The sequence below is a fragment of the Lupinus angustifolius genome, chromosome LG09 (assembly GCF_001865875.1).
Source record: "Lupinus angustifolius cultivar Tanjil chromosome LG09, LupAngTanjil_v1.0, whole genome shotgun sequence".
Taxonomy (NCBI): domain Eukaryota; kingdom Viridiplantae; phylum Streptophyta; class Magnoliopsida; order Fabales; family Fabaceae; genus Lupinus; species Lupinus angustifolius.
Window position 1 is genome coordinate 16722562 of NC_032017.1, and position 14864 is coordinate 16737425.

Consider the following 14864-nt stretch of genomic DNA (forward strand, 5'->3'; position numbering starts at 1 on the left):
AAAACAAGTTTCTCGTTTGAGATGCCACGTGAAAGACTATTTTTGCTTCTGTGGTTTTTCTAGTTTTAGATAAATAAATAAAATATGAAGCTAGAAAAATCATTTTCGTTTATATGGAGGACATATTTGTATGACTGACAATACTCTTTATGCTCATTGTAATAAAAGGGCAAGCAGTGAAATACCAAACTGGTGTTATTCAAAAGTTATAGTTTGACCAATTATTATATCATTGAAAATACAAAACGTCACCAAGAAAACAATAGATTCTGAAAATCTGATGGAATTGGTGCTAGGTTTGTTTCTCAAGCTGTTGAGGAGAATAACATGACCTACTCAAACTCCCATAATGTATGGTTCACTAAGTGGAGAAGTTTATATAGAGAGAAAATATATATACATTAATAGTGTAACATTAATAGTGTAAGTTTTTTACATTATGTATAAATTTTTACTAATACCTAGACCCTATTAGTGACAAGACCAATACTTTGAAGTAGCAAAGCTTTAATTCATCTTTATTAGGAGTTAATTAGTGTCGGTTGCCAATCTTGAGTCTTGTCAATCGCAACAAAGGTACAGGATCCAATACACATTATATTATTGTACATTTTGACTGATTAGTATAGAAAATATTATATTAAATATCTGCTTATGTAACCTGAATGTGACTCTCACTCATGTTAAGCAAAACCAAAGACAACTTGATGGAAGGACTCATGGACTATTTTTTGCATGATTAACAAAAACAAGGAAAAATCAAAACAAAAAATAGATATTCAAAGTTCTTACAAATGAAAAAGAGCTATCACAAATTGCAACTAAGCTAAGAATTTTATTAAGAAAGAAAAAAAATTATTTTATTTATAAGAGGCAGATTTAAAAAATTAAAATTTATTTGTACATTTCATTTTTACTCTCTAATATATATAGTGAGTCAAGTGAAATCATCTCTCATATAAAAATTGTAAGAATAACATATTGTGATCTTATAATCATACAAGAATGATTAGAATTAAAAGTTAATTATTATTTCAATGATTACTTCAAAAAATCAGTATATGTATAATTTAATTTTAGTCGTTCAAATAAATTAAATAATCTTTAATAATTGTTCTCATTTCTCACAGTAACAAATGTTCTCACTTAAGCCACTTCTTATATACAAGCGGAAACAGTGCCACACAGTGGCTAGGTGTACATATGCACACCCTGAAAATAAACTTTTATATATTGTTAGGTTATATAAAATTGCATGATTGACATTTATTTGCTATATTAGATACATTATGGACAATCAATCTTATTAAATTCAGATCGGTCATTCACTTAGTTAGGTTGTTAAGTTAATGACCGGATTAATGAGTCACTAATTAGACCAATTAAATCTATTATATTAAAAACAACTAAAAATTATAACAATAACTACCGTTATTGAATAACTTTATAACAATTTTTTTTTTAAATATTAGTATTAGACAAGGGACCAAACAATATGTAACAAATAAGTTGAAAATGTTATTAAATAACTTAAGTTTTTCGTTTTAATTGCAACAAAAACAAATAGGTAAGTTTAAAACTTAATTAAAACTTTGACATTTGTTCCTCCCAAGACAACATGGCTTTTTATTTTTTATTCAAATTGAATTGTTTGATTTAATCAGTCGACCAAATTACTGGTTTTATGCTTAAAATAATTAAGTCGAACTGATTTATATTGATTCTGGTTCATGGCGGGTCGAGTGAGCAACTCTAATTGATTAAGTGTTTGTTATGGGTTAGACTGGTCAATCCATGTTGAGTTTAATTACATTGCACACAATGCAACTTGTACTCCCTGTTCTAGGTCTTGAATTTGTCACTATATATATAAGTGACTAAAGTATGAACAATTTCATATAAAAATTATGAAAACAATAAATATGAATCTGATAATTATATGTGGATGATTATGATTAAAAGTGAGTTATTGTTCAATATTATTACTTTAAAAAGTCATACCCATATATCTTTTAATCTTAGCAGTTCAAATAAAAATGAAGGTTCATATTAACCGTTTTTATTTCTCACAATAATAATTACTATATATATATATATATATATATATTACTCTAATTTTTAACTTTTTTCTAGACAACGATTACTACCGGATCATAGTCAACTGTCTCTTGTATCTTGTTCATGTCACAAATGATTGATGAAATATCTCTCAGCGTATACTTTTTTTTGGGTCTAACATCATTTTTAGTACAAGACGTTTTAGAATTATGTATTAGTTAAAAATCATGTTGAGGCCTTCACCTCAACTTCAGCCAATTGGTTACCCATGTTATAGAAGACTTCATGGAGCTGCTATCCCAAACCTTACATATCCTTAGATTCAACCTTTGAATCATTCGCAATCTTAAAATGAGTGAATCAAACCAATTTTGAAAAACCTGTGTTTTCTACTAAACTTAGATTTAAATTTAATTCGGTGAAAACATGAATAGGATAAATTCATTTTCAATGTCTATTATGTCATTAATAAGTATATAAACAGTGTTTGCTTATCATCATGCCAAAGAAAGAACTACTAATTAAATAAAGTGAATACACTATCACCCACTCTTTCTATCATATAATCAATAGGATGCAAAACAACTGGTTTGATTTCTTTTGTAAAAGTTAATTTATTTATGCTAAGAAGTTAAACAAAAATATCAAGGCCTCTATTCACATGCTTGGTCATTTTTCATTTTTTTTTCTTCTACATCATTTTTAGACCAACAAAGATTCAGCAAAATAATCCAAATCCAATTCATATTGGCAATAATCTTCCATGTTCAAGAGCTGAAAGTACTCATCATAGAGTTTCTCTAACGTGCCATTACCATGATCCTTAGGAAAATAAGGTTGGCATTCCACCACATCTGATTCATTGACTATGTCATTTTCTTCACCAAGAAAATCAAACCCATCATTTTCTTCACCAACTTCACAAACTATGTTCATCAAATCTTTTGTACCTTCTGGGCTTTCCACCTTGTTATTATTATTATCTTGGCTTGATGATGCACCACTACCTGAATTAGAATCAAGGGTGAAGGTACTATCTGTTCTTGGCAAAGTTAAAGGTTTGACCCTAATAGGTTTTGGTAAATAAACTTTTGTCTTTTGTGTCTCTTCATTTGTGTCTTTGTTCTTCTTGTCCTTCCTTTGCTTGTTCTTCTTTTTGCTACTGCTGTTCCTCTTCCTCTTTTTGTTGACACTGGGAGCTTCTTCTTCTATATCTGCTCCTTGATTTCTCATCTTTTTACAAAGATGGGTGTTCCAATAATTCTTTATTTCATTATCTGTTCGTCCAGGTAATCTACCTGCTATAAGAGACCACCGATTTCCAAGAAGTGAATGCATTCTGATAATAAGATCATCTTCTTCGGGAGTTATGTTTCCTCTCTTTATATCCGGTCTCAGATAGTTCATCCATCTTAGTCTACAACTTTTTCCACATCTAAGAAGCCCTGCATCAAGCATAGTTATTTAGTATATATAAATTTAGGGAAGTAAGAATGAGCAAATATGTAATGTAAGAAAATAATTCTTCATATATATATTTTTCATACAAATATATAATCAATCTCATAGTTCAAATATATAACCAAATGTTTAAGGAAGTTAAACTCATTTCACTCAAGACACAGTGATTAGATAAACTTGTAGGATAAATAATTAAAACCTGAGTTGGGCAAGGTATTGCAGCATGTTTAAGTAATGCTGTTGCAGTAGTTTTGTTTCGTTCACTACTCATTAGTAGGGGGTTTTAGTTTTTATAGGTTCACATCAGTGCAGGGATTTGTTTATGAGGTTAGTTGTTTTGGAGGTGTATCTCATTTATTTTATTTTCTTCAGAAAACATAACTTTATATCCATATGAATGAGTGCTTAATTGAAAAGTTGCCTTGAGTGGGTGTACAAGGACGGACCCAAAAAATTGGAGGTGGGGGCCGAATTCACAAATTAAAGAACAAGCGGACTTAGTCAGTCTTGCACTGCTTGGCCGACCTATATCTGGTGTTTTATAGTGTAGGATAGTCAAAAAAATATTTAATTATAAAATTTTAACTAATAATAAAAAGTAGAAACATTAAGGATATACTCCCCTACCAAACTAAAGGAGAAATTGTGAAATAAAAATAGGCATGTATATATGACTTTTCTTTGCTGAGTTAGGCCCAAACTTAATCTATCTCTATATATAATAATTTATAAAAAAAGAAGTTCACAAGTGGGGGCACTTGCACCCAAAATATTACAAGTTGCTTGGTCCCTGTGGGGGTATAGCACAGTTGTGATTGACATTTCTGCCCGTATAATAAATTTGAATAGGATTCTCTCTGCTTAGAGTCCAGTACTAGGAATGTGAGTGAGGAATTTTTTTTCTAAGTTATTTAATTTAAAAATAAATTAAAATCTAAACCATTAAAAATTTATTTTTGCCATATTTTATGATCTAAAGGTATGTAGTGACCTCTCCTGTAATGGAGAGGAGTCAGAGTCAATAAATTTCACTAGCATAATAATTGCAGGGGGCATTTGAAGCAATTTTTTAACAAAAAAGTGAAACAATTTAATACGATATTTCATATTTTTTATGGTATTGAGATTCCGCTTTGGGGATGTTAATAAGAAGAGATTGATGTGTAACAAATGAATTAGCACAAATTAAAACACTTACCAGCTTTTTTTGGTAATGATTTCCATTGGCCTTCACCATGAGCTTGAATATACTTGGTGAGTAATGCATCTTCTCTAGGAGTCCATGGACCTTTATGTAACCCAACTTTAGAACAACATGGAGCTCTTCCCATCTTTTTGTGCCCTCTCTCTCTCTCTCTCTCTCTCTCTCTCTCAAATTGTATTGTATAGAGTGGAGAGAAGGTCCTTTATCTCAAAAGAAGCATAGCACCTTGCCTTTTTAAATAGTCGATCAAGCACTAACCTTACCAACCCATCATTTTTTTATGTTATGATTATTCAAATGAAGTTTATTCATTGAATAATGAAGATTTGAAAGCTCGTGGCTGCCATAGTATATTCATATTTTCTGTACGCGTATAGCTGTCAATGGTTATTTATTTAATATTTGTTAAAAAAATGTTAATAGATTTTCTTATCACATATTTATGAAATGGTTGTATTATTTATTTGAGAATAATATATATTCTAATATTAGTAAATAAGTTCTCTTTTTCAATCACTGAAATTATATATGCGTCATATTTTTTTAGTTTTTATAAATATTTTGTAGAAAATGGTGAAATATAATATATGTTTTGATTTTAGTGACGGAAGATGTAGGGATGAGTCTCACCCATTCAAATAAATAAAAAATGACAAACTCGATTAAAAGGGGCAAACATGTCGTCAAAATAGGACGAGTTTGGGCCTATGCTCGGGGTCACCTAGTATGTCCCTTACAGTTATATATCAAGAATGGTTGAATAAGTATTTATCAATACTCATTATGTTAGGCCACATAACTCACATACCTACAAACTCATTTAACATATCTACACCATATATCATATGATCGTTATTCCTTACTTTTTTATCATTTACAAGACACTCCAGCTTATGTTGACACTTGACAGTTAAATTGTTCTGAAATTTTCAATGTTTTCTATAATTTTCAGTCACATGATTATGATAGTTTTTAGTTTAAAAGATGCAATTTACTATTTATAGTTTATATATTGATGAATATGAGATGCATGTTTTAGTTGAATTTATATATAGATTATGATAAATTTTGGTTGTGTGTGCTTAAAGTTTTGAGGAAAAAACTGTTTGTCATTTTGTAATTTTTCCACTCGACCCGTCCCTAGATCCGTCTTATTTTGGACTTGTCCCTCACGTATCTCAGGGACGGGTTCAGGTTCAAAAGTTGACTCGGTCAATATTTAGGGACGGATGAGGAACAAACTTAACCCGTCTCACACTCACCCATAGCAGAAGGAGATAATTTATCTCCTGATATGAGAAGATATTTCATTCTCTATTTTTTTATGGAGATATTTTTTGAAGGTGTAAAATGATTGTAATTAATATGATTCTCCAGCTAATTTTCATTTTTCTGGTTACAAGTTAACTTTCTTTTTAATCTCTTAAAAAAATTATACTAACTTCAGGTTTGATAATATGTTATTCCAAATATTGTTGAGTATACACCTCAGTCACACTTACCTATAATTTCCAACTGTTTTAGTATTATATAGAGTTGATTATACTTACACCTCCTGAGTTTTAGTAAAATTATATAAATCATTCCTCACTTTTTTGCACCTACACAAACCTTCCCTAGTATTTATACTTTCATTACACTGACCACCCCCGCATGATAAATAAGTGTAATATTTTAAACAAAAAATGTGATAAATGCAATTGTGTTAAACAAAACATGGTATATTATGAGGAAAAATCCAAATAATATACAAATCAATGTATCTTTATTATTTTTTGTTATAAAATGCATCAACTAAAGAGATATTGTTTAAATTGCTCTTATACTATATCGTAACGAACCAAAAATAATAAAGAGGTACCGACTCATATATTATTTGGACTTGTCTCCACAATATACCATGTTTTGTTTAACTTAATTGCATTTATCACATTTTTTGTTTAAAAAATTACACTTATTTCTCATGCAGGGGTGATTAATGCAATGAAAGTATAAAAATTAGGGGGTTTGTGTAGATGTAGAAAAATGATGGGTGATTTATATAATTTCACTAAAACTTAGGAGATGTCGGTGTAATTTTCTTGGAACAAAATAATATCAAGCAACAATCATCTATTGTATAAGTGCCTATAGACTATATTTAAAACTTATGAGAATAGTTTATGAAACTAACTTATAATTTTGCTATAAACTTTTTATTGAATGAACAACTAATTAAATTATTTATTTCTAGAAATATAGTTACATTGAATCACTGTTATTAAATTCGGATTGGTCAATAACTCGGTCAGGATACTGGGCCAATAAGTCACTGATCCAACTAGTGGGTCAATGGTTGGACCGGTTAACTCGGTTTATATTAGAATTCTAAAAATTAATAATACTATATAATAATATTTAATAATTCTATAATCAAAATTTTAAAACATTAATGTACATAATTAAACAACCAACAAACCAACGGGTGTTGGTTTAAGTGATACATGTTTGATTCCCCTTAAAAAAGATCTCGGGTTCGAGTCTTGTGGATGGAAAAATGTCTGCTGGGAGAGTTAGCTTCACGTACATGTGGATGTTCCCGGCTCGGACAAGATTGCTTCTAGTGCAATGATACATGTGAGAAACAAAAAAAAACAACCAACAAAAAAAATAATACTATAAAATGACACACTCAAGTTGGAAACATCATCAAATAGTATATAAAGTTATAAACTATACTTTAACTACAATAAAAATGTATAATAAATTTAAAATTTAATTAAACAACAAAGACTCAGTTATAACGTAAGATAACAAGTGACAAATATAATTACATATAAATTAAAAATACTATTTTTTTACCTGACCTCGATTTGGTTGTTTTTTAATTTTGATTGACTCGACTATTTTGGTGCAAAATCAATTAGATAATATGTTCAGACTGATTAGATAATGGTTCGCGGTTGAACTAGTCGGTCCGGTTAGTCCGAGCCGATTTTTATAACATTGCATTGAATATTTGATAAAAATAATTTTATCAATGACCATAATTAATTCAAATAAAACTATCACATAAAAACAACGAATTAAGATACTCTTTATTAATGAAAAGTCAAATGTTTTAAAAACGAAGGAAAATATAATTTTCAATGATATATTTATATTTTGATTCTAATGAAATTACAATTTTATCATCAAAATTATATGGAAAAACACACATTTATCTCTATGATGAGAATCCTTATAAAAAAACACATGTGATTCAAATAAAAGTATCCCAAGTTGTGGTGTAACTGATTTCATCAATATTCAACTTTTTTCTCCGAGAAACATTGTTTATCACTTTGAATGATATTTGGTGAAAGAATCCGAAATACTATTTTGTATTTGGACAACCTTGTTTAGCCCAAAATGCTACAATTTGAAAGCTACTAGTTGGACTTCGATTTATTTTCAGATCTTGGTTTCGATTGATTTACAATTTAAGCCTCAAGGTTTTCAATTATTTTGAACACTATTATATCTAAATTAGGATAAATATGATTGATGCTATTCCTTCATCCGATTTGGTCTATTTATGATCAAGTTCGAATATGATTAAATTTTTTTAGATCGATAACGAGTTTGAGTTTAAAAATTAGATCTTATCAATACTTATGATCTTATAGTTAATTAGGGACAAACATGACCTCACTTGTCATATGATCTCCTATTTGTCATGTTTGTATGAATCTATTTAATTATGAACATAATAATAATTTCTTTAGCTCAAAATATCATTGTTTCTCTAATTTTTTCCATATATATACATATACATAAATGATTCACAAAATATTTACATTTATACAATTTCTTATATCAAATTATATATTCATACTAATAAGTAAAATTGAGATGATTTTATCTAAAAAAATATGTATTATATTTACTCAGATCTAAGATCAATTTCAAAAGATGGCCCAATCCATAGTTTGAGTCATTCATCTTCAGGTTTAAGTTCGAATTCATGTTTAAAAATAATAATTCAACCAACATTTAGAGCTGTATACATCTAATCCTCAATCTAAACAGATAAACTTAACTTTTTGCTTATTAACACACAATCCAAATATAAAGGATTATTTAAAAATCCCTTTTTAACAAATATACGGAAACATAAATACTTATACATTCATCTCATAATCAATTATGATTTAATTTTCTCACTTATTCCAAATACACTAAGAGTTAGTTTAAGGATTGAATTTTAGAGGGAAATTAAGGAAAATGGAATACTCGTTAGTCATTTCACTAATGTATTTCATGGCTTCCAATTGGTCTTAAATTTTTCATTTCTCTTTTTTCCCCTCCAAAATTCAAAACATGAGAGTTCAAACAAAACTTATCCCTCTTTATATGATAGATTCATGCTCGAAATTCGGCAACCATTAGTCCATGTGTTTGATCTTTCATCTGCTTGCTCTGTTTTAGTTGCTTTTGCATGCATCACTTTCTTACTACCACAGTTTAAGATATTTTATTATTTCAAATATATTAACACAAAATGCAGAACTTAAGTAATCAAGATGGAGAATGTACCACATTTTTAATAAACGGTTAATAAGACCTTGTTTGGGAGACCTATTTTGAAGGGGAAAGAGAAAGCTTATGAGAGGATTTCCTTGTTTGGGAGTTTAGTTTGAGAAGGGGAATCATTTTGGAGAATTTTTAAAACCCTCCAAAGTCCTCATTATACTATTTTTGGTGTTCCCATAAATTGTGATTTTTTGTGTGGATGAAAACAAAGTTAAATACATAATTATCCTTACTAATATTTTCTACATACATTTATGGAATTCTATTGTATATTATATAATTCATCTACCTCCTATCAAAAAGGGTAATCAAAAAGGGTAAAATAATATTTTTATATTATATTAACCTTTCATCTACCTCCTATCTAAATTTTACACTTCTAAATAAGGGAAGAGTTACTTGAATTTACGCTCCCTTCTCCTTCCCTTCCTCCCCTCCTTATATTCTCATATCTCTTTCCCTTTCTATCATAACTCTAAAATAAAAATTAAGAAAACTCTATTATTTGTCGTGCTTCATAAAAAAATAATTATATATATATATATTTGTTTTGGCCTTAAAAATATACTATAAAATATAAGTTGTCTCTTTATTAATAGAGATGAGTCTTATTCATTTGTTAATGAGTTAAACTCCTCACTATTAAATATTAATATATAGACAAATTACGAAAAATGCACTAAAAAATTAAAAGTAAATAAGAAAACTAATATTTAATTTTCATTAAAGTTATACTATTAACTTATCATCTATCATTACTATATTAATCATAATTACTTATAAAATAAAACAATAAACATGAATAATGTATTGAGCATATAAGAAACTTTACCCTAATATAATACGTATTAAACTCTATTTCCAATACGTCACTTTGAAATTAAGGAGAATATTTTGGCAAGTGTCTTGTTAGACAAAAGTTAACCAAATTTGAAACTTGAGGCATTCGATATATTTTAACAAAAAGAGACAATGGAGTACATCAGCAAGTAGATTATATAGCCTGATAAGTTTTCATTTCCAAGCACGAGTTCAATGCTTATTATTTTACTATCTCCGCATCGATTTAATATGAATTAAGAAAAAACCCAGAAACACTGCAGCTCCTATGTTTTAAAGTTCGTGTGCTGATATTTGCACTTTATTTTAATGATTACATTTTCTTATTGCCAACAAACCTAATTATTTATTTTAGCGTGGCACCCAAAATGTTTGATAAAACCTAATAAGATTGTCTTAATTTGTATCAAATTAGAAAAATATGCAATAAATTAATTTCAAGTCAAAGCTATTTGAAATAAGAGTGTAATATATATGTATTATTAATGTAAAATTTTTTACATAATTAATGTATCATTCATCTTTAATGTGTATTAATTTTTTAAAGAGTCAATAATATTGAAACATGAATGATGAATAATTCAATAATAATTATATAACTCATATTCTATTAATAATACATTTTTTCTCTTGAAATAAACCATAATTAGCCTTCTCCACTCATTAGTTTGGAATTACATTTCCTGTCCTACAAATTATATCATTTTATATATCATTGTTTGTGTGTTTGGTTGAACGTCAGAACTCTGGGTAGATGTGCCTCCAAATCCTTCATAAATGCTTATTAATTAGTTCAATATCTTTACGAATAAATTAAATGTTGTTGGAAAGTTTATGAACAATAACGTATGGGGATAGTGAAGTGATATAAATTTGATTTCATTGGTGGTAGGGTTTACTGGGTGTGTCGAGGAATGAGACTCTTCTCTAATAATGGAAAGGCAAGTGATATAAAAAACTAAAGAAAATGAGATATGCTTTTATATTTACCCTTCAAACTAAAGAGAAAAATTGCACTTGCCTCTTCATTAATGAAGAGGAGCCTGACCCGTGTTGAGCGAGTGATAAACCAAATATTATATTTTTGTTTTATTTTTATTTATTTATTGTGTTATTAATTATTATCACCTATGCATAAATTGATTCAGTTTAGTTGTAATCATCATTGTTTTATATTAGTATATCGTGTAATACTCCAGTTATGATATTCGATCTCTCATACGTATGAATATATTGAGCGTGTCACCCACAAGTTTAAATATCTGTAATATTTTATTTCCCATCAAGGGAGTCACCCGCGACTCGAACTCATGACCTAAGAGACAAATAGTTCCTTTAGCTTAATTGTAACAACTCAGTGATATAGTGACTATTTATCCATGATGTCACAGGTTCGAGTCGCGGAAGGCTCCCTTTGTTGGAACAAAATACTGCAGAGAGTATTTAAGTTGGTGGATGACACGTTCAGTATATTCAGGGTCCGAGAAATCGCATATCAGGGCTGAAGTATTATGTAGAATTGAAATAAGGTTTGACGAGAGGTGATGAAAGTATAAGGCCATTTAAAATCATTAATAAGTGATTCTAAAAAAATATTGGATTAAAGGTCCCAAAATAAAATATATCTTATGTTATCATGATTTATCTGACATATTTTATTTAAAATTTATTGTAAAAATAATATAAATAAATCTTTTCATAAACAATATGTACTTCATTTTATTTTGACCTTACAATATATTTTATACTCTTATCTATCAAACTTTGACATATAAAAATTACATAATTAAAATTTTAAAACAAAATTGGGACCCAATTGTTTTCACGTGGGGCCTATATGGTGTCAGGAACGGCCCTGATTGGTGGACAATATAAATTTGGTACTGTTAACATGATGAGACAATCATGAAATACAAATGAGTTAATCTTAAATTGAGAAATAGTTTATATTAAATTTGATTTGATTCAATTCTTAATAAGTCAAAGCTAAACTTGATTAGACTAGATTCATTCATACCTCAAACTTTGTTTCTTTTAACTCTCTTTTTCTCTTCCTTTTTTCGTTTCCATTTAAAAAAATAATGAATTGTTTCAAAAAAACATATTTTAATTCCTTTTAAAAATTATGAATGTATTTAGTTTTGTTTTTTATAAAAATAAAATTCAACATTTGACTGCCAACTTATGAGAGAATACAATTACCTAAAAAAAAATCCTAATGCATTTATTCAAAATCTTATGTAGTATACTCATTCATCAAACTCAATATCCCATCTCTGATAAATTAAGTGTATTGTCTTCTTAATATTTTACCTGCATTCACATTAACTAATAAAATTTTATACATGGCATGTTGTAGTGAGTTACTGAATATATATTATAGGTGTTTGAGTTTAAATATATATCCATAATTCTTTCTCCATCCCTGCTCCCCGTGTAAAACCTCACATCACAGGCCTCTCTTAAAAATATATTAACAAATTTGACTTGAATTATAACGGTCGGTTGCTTCTCCCTTAGTTTATAGAAAATACGTAAGGAAATTAATTTAGAGAGAATACCTTTTCTTTTACTTAGTTACATTGAATTATTAAACGATGATTGTGTTATTTTGGAAACATTCAATTTTTATATACTACTTGTTTGGAACGATAACCTTTTTAAAACTCTTTACTCAGTATTTACTGGTCCAGTTTGGAAAGAGTCATTTTTTGCAACTCACGTTCAAACTATTGGAATAGGCAGATGAAAAATTAATTTTGAACTTATATTTTTTAATACTTCGACTTTCTAAGCTAATGTGTTATGTATTTTCTATATCTTTTTAATTTTTGTGAAAATGTTGCCTTATTTCTGACTTTAAAAGTTAATAATCTCACTTCGGAAACGTATATGTTTCAATATAATAGAATAACTATTTATATCATCATTAAAGCTGACAATAGAGTCATAAGTGATCTTCAAAGTTAGAATGAATTGTTTAAGTGATAAAGTGAAAAACATTATAAATTTGAGTCTCACTAGTATATTAACATTTACTTATAAGAAAATTATTAAAGCTTACGAGCAAAGCAAACTCAAATTACAGTGTTCAAATCTCCTTCCAACTCCTTAGTTTCTCAGTCTCCGCCATCAGAGGAATGTAGACTTTTCTGTATTCAATCTCACGTGCGTGGGGTTTAATATATTTCTATCCTTCAACGCTAAAGCCTAACACAAAGATTAATAAGATAATTTATTTTGTTTAGATTTTAGTATAGAAAAATACTGAAGTTTCAGCTTAATTGCATCTTTACCTCTCACTTTTATGATGTATGATTTTAGACTCTTAACATTTTAATAACTTTTATTCTCCAACTTTTCACTTATAGAAATTATATATTTTGTCCATCTACATTATGTAGTGTGATTAATAATCTATTAGTTGGCAGTTAGATGACATGATCACACAGCATGGGCCATAGGACTTATATTAATGTTACGTGTGACCTATAAATTATTATTATATCATCATATTTCAAAACACTAATCAAAATATTATTATTATATTATTTTTTATCATCGTACCTAATATGTTGATAGTCAATGTCATGCCTATCAAACCGTTTTGTTATCGTTTATAATGTGTAGTTTGTACTTTATAAGTGATAAATATAATATTGTGTGTCAGATATTTGTAATTTGCGGTTGAATTTATTCTATTAGTGTAATGTTCAATTTTTAAATACACTTTCAAAATAAGAAGATAATGAAGGTAAAAATAAGAAAATAATGTTATATCGTTTTTGTATAAATAAGAAAATAATGAGGGAAAATAGAGAATCATAAATTATACAATGGTGGATAATTATTTTGTATTTTCCCTTTATTAAGTAGTATAAATATAGATTAAATGCTTCGTCAAAAAGTCAATAAACCCAAATCTACCTTCCCTTGGCCGCACAAGTAATTTTTGTGAATAAACTAATTAATTGAAGATAATCAAAGGGATAAAGGTTTTCTTTAACAAAAGTAGTTGATAAATTACGAAAACTCTTAAACTAACTAAGAACTTTGTAAAGTTAACTATTCTTTAATAACTTTGCTTCATTAATAAGTTGGTATGTATATATAAAATGAAATAAGCCTCTAACTTACCTAATTAAACATGAGTTTATAAACTCAATAATTATTAAAATAAGTTCCATTTACCAAATAAAATCTACTCGCTAATTTATAGTTAACTAAGTTATATTACTAACTAATAAGCTATATTTCATAGTGCAATTCAAGAAAAAATATATTAGAAAGTGTTACTAAATACACTCTAATTTTTTTTTATCAGCAATAAATTTTATTAAAACATAAAAAGTAAAAATTAGGAAAATAAATGATACTTCTATCCACACACATAAAATTAGTTATTAAAAAGACATTTGTATGGATTCAACGTTCAATCTAAAAAAGAGAAATTGAAACTATTACAACAAATTCTTAGGATATTATAAGAATGTAAGAAAATAAATTTTATCACATCCTTAAGACCAAATCTCGAATTTTCGAAAATAATATTGTGCCTCACAAACCATATGTTCCAAATAGTGATGAATCAAAGAGACATCCACCTTTGTTTATTCTTGTTCGTCAATCACAACAAAATCATATGAGTAGAAAATTTTATCTTAGAATCATTGTAAAGAATGGAGGTAAGGCCAAATACAGATATCACCAAACATTGCAAGAATAAAAACACTCTAAAAATACAAAA

The 14864-nt window shown here is 28.1% G+C and overlaps 1 protein-coding gene across 1 annotated transcript; it reads right to left on the reverse strand.

The window, feature by feature from the left end:
* Positions 2592-4937, reverse strand: LOC109355805 (myb-related protein 308-like). The gene is made up of 2 exons (XM_019599026.1): positions 4718-4937; positions 2592-3503 (listed from the first exon to the last, which is right to left on the reverse strand). Exons 1-2 carry the CDS (start codon positions 4848-4850, stop codon positions 2761-2763), a joined length of 876 nt encoding a protein of 291 aa, XP_019454571.1. The 5' UTR covers positions 4851-4937; the 3' UTR covers positions 2592-2760.

Excerpts from the sequence above, each read along its gene's own strand:
- LOC109355805 (XM_019599026.1), bottom strand. The coding sequence starts at position 4,850 with ATGGGAAGAGCTCCATGTTGTTCTAAAGTTGGGTTACATAAAGGTCCA. Across the intron at positions 3,504-4,717 it reads ATCATTACCAAAAAAAGCTG|GGCTTCTTAGATGTGGAAAA; the intron begins GTAAGTGTTTTA and ends TGCTTGATGCAG.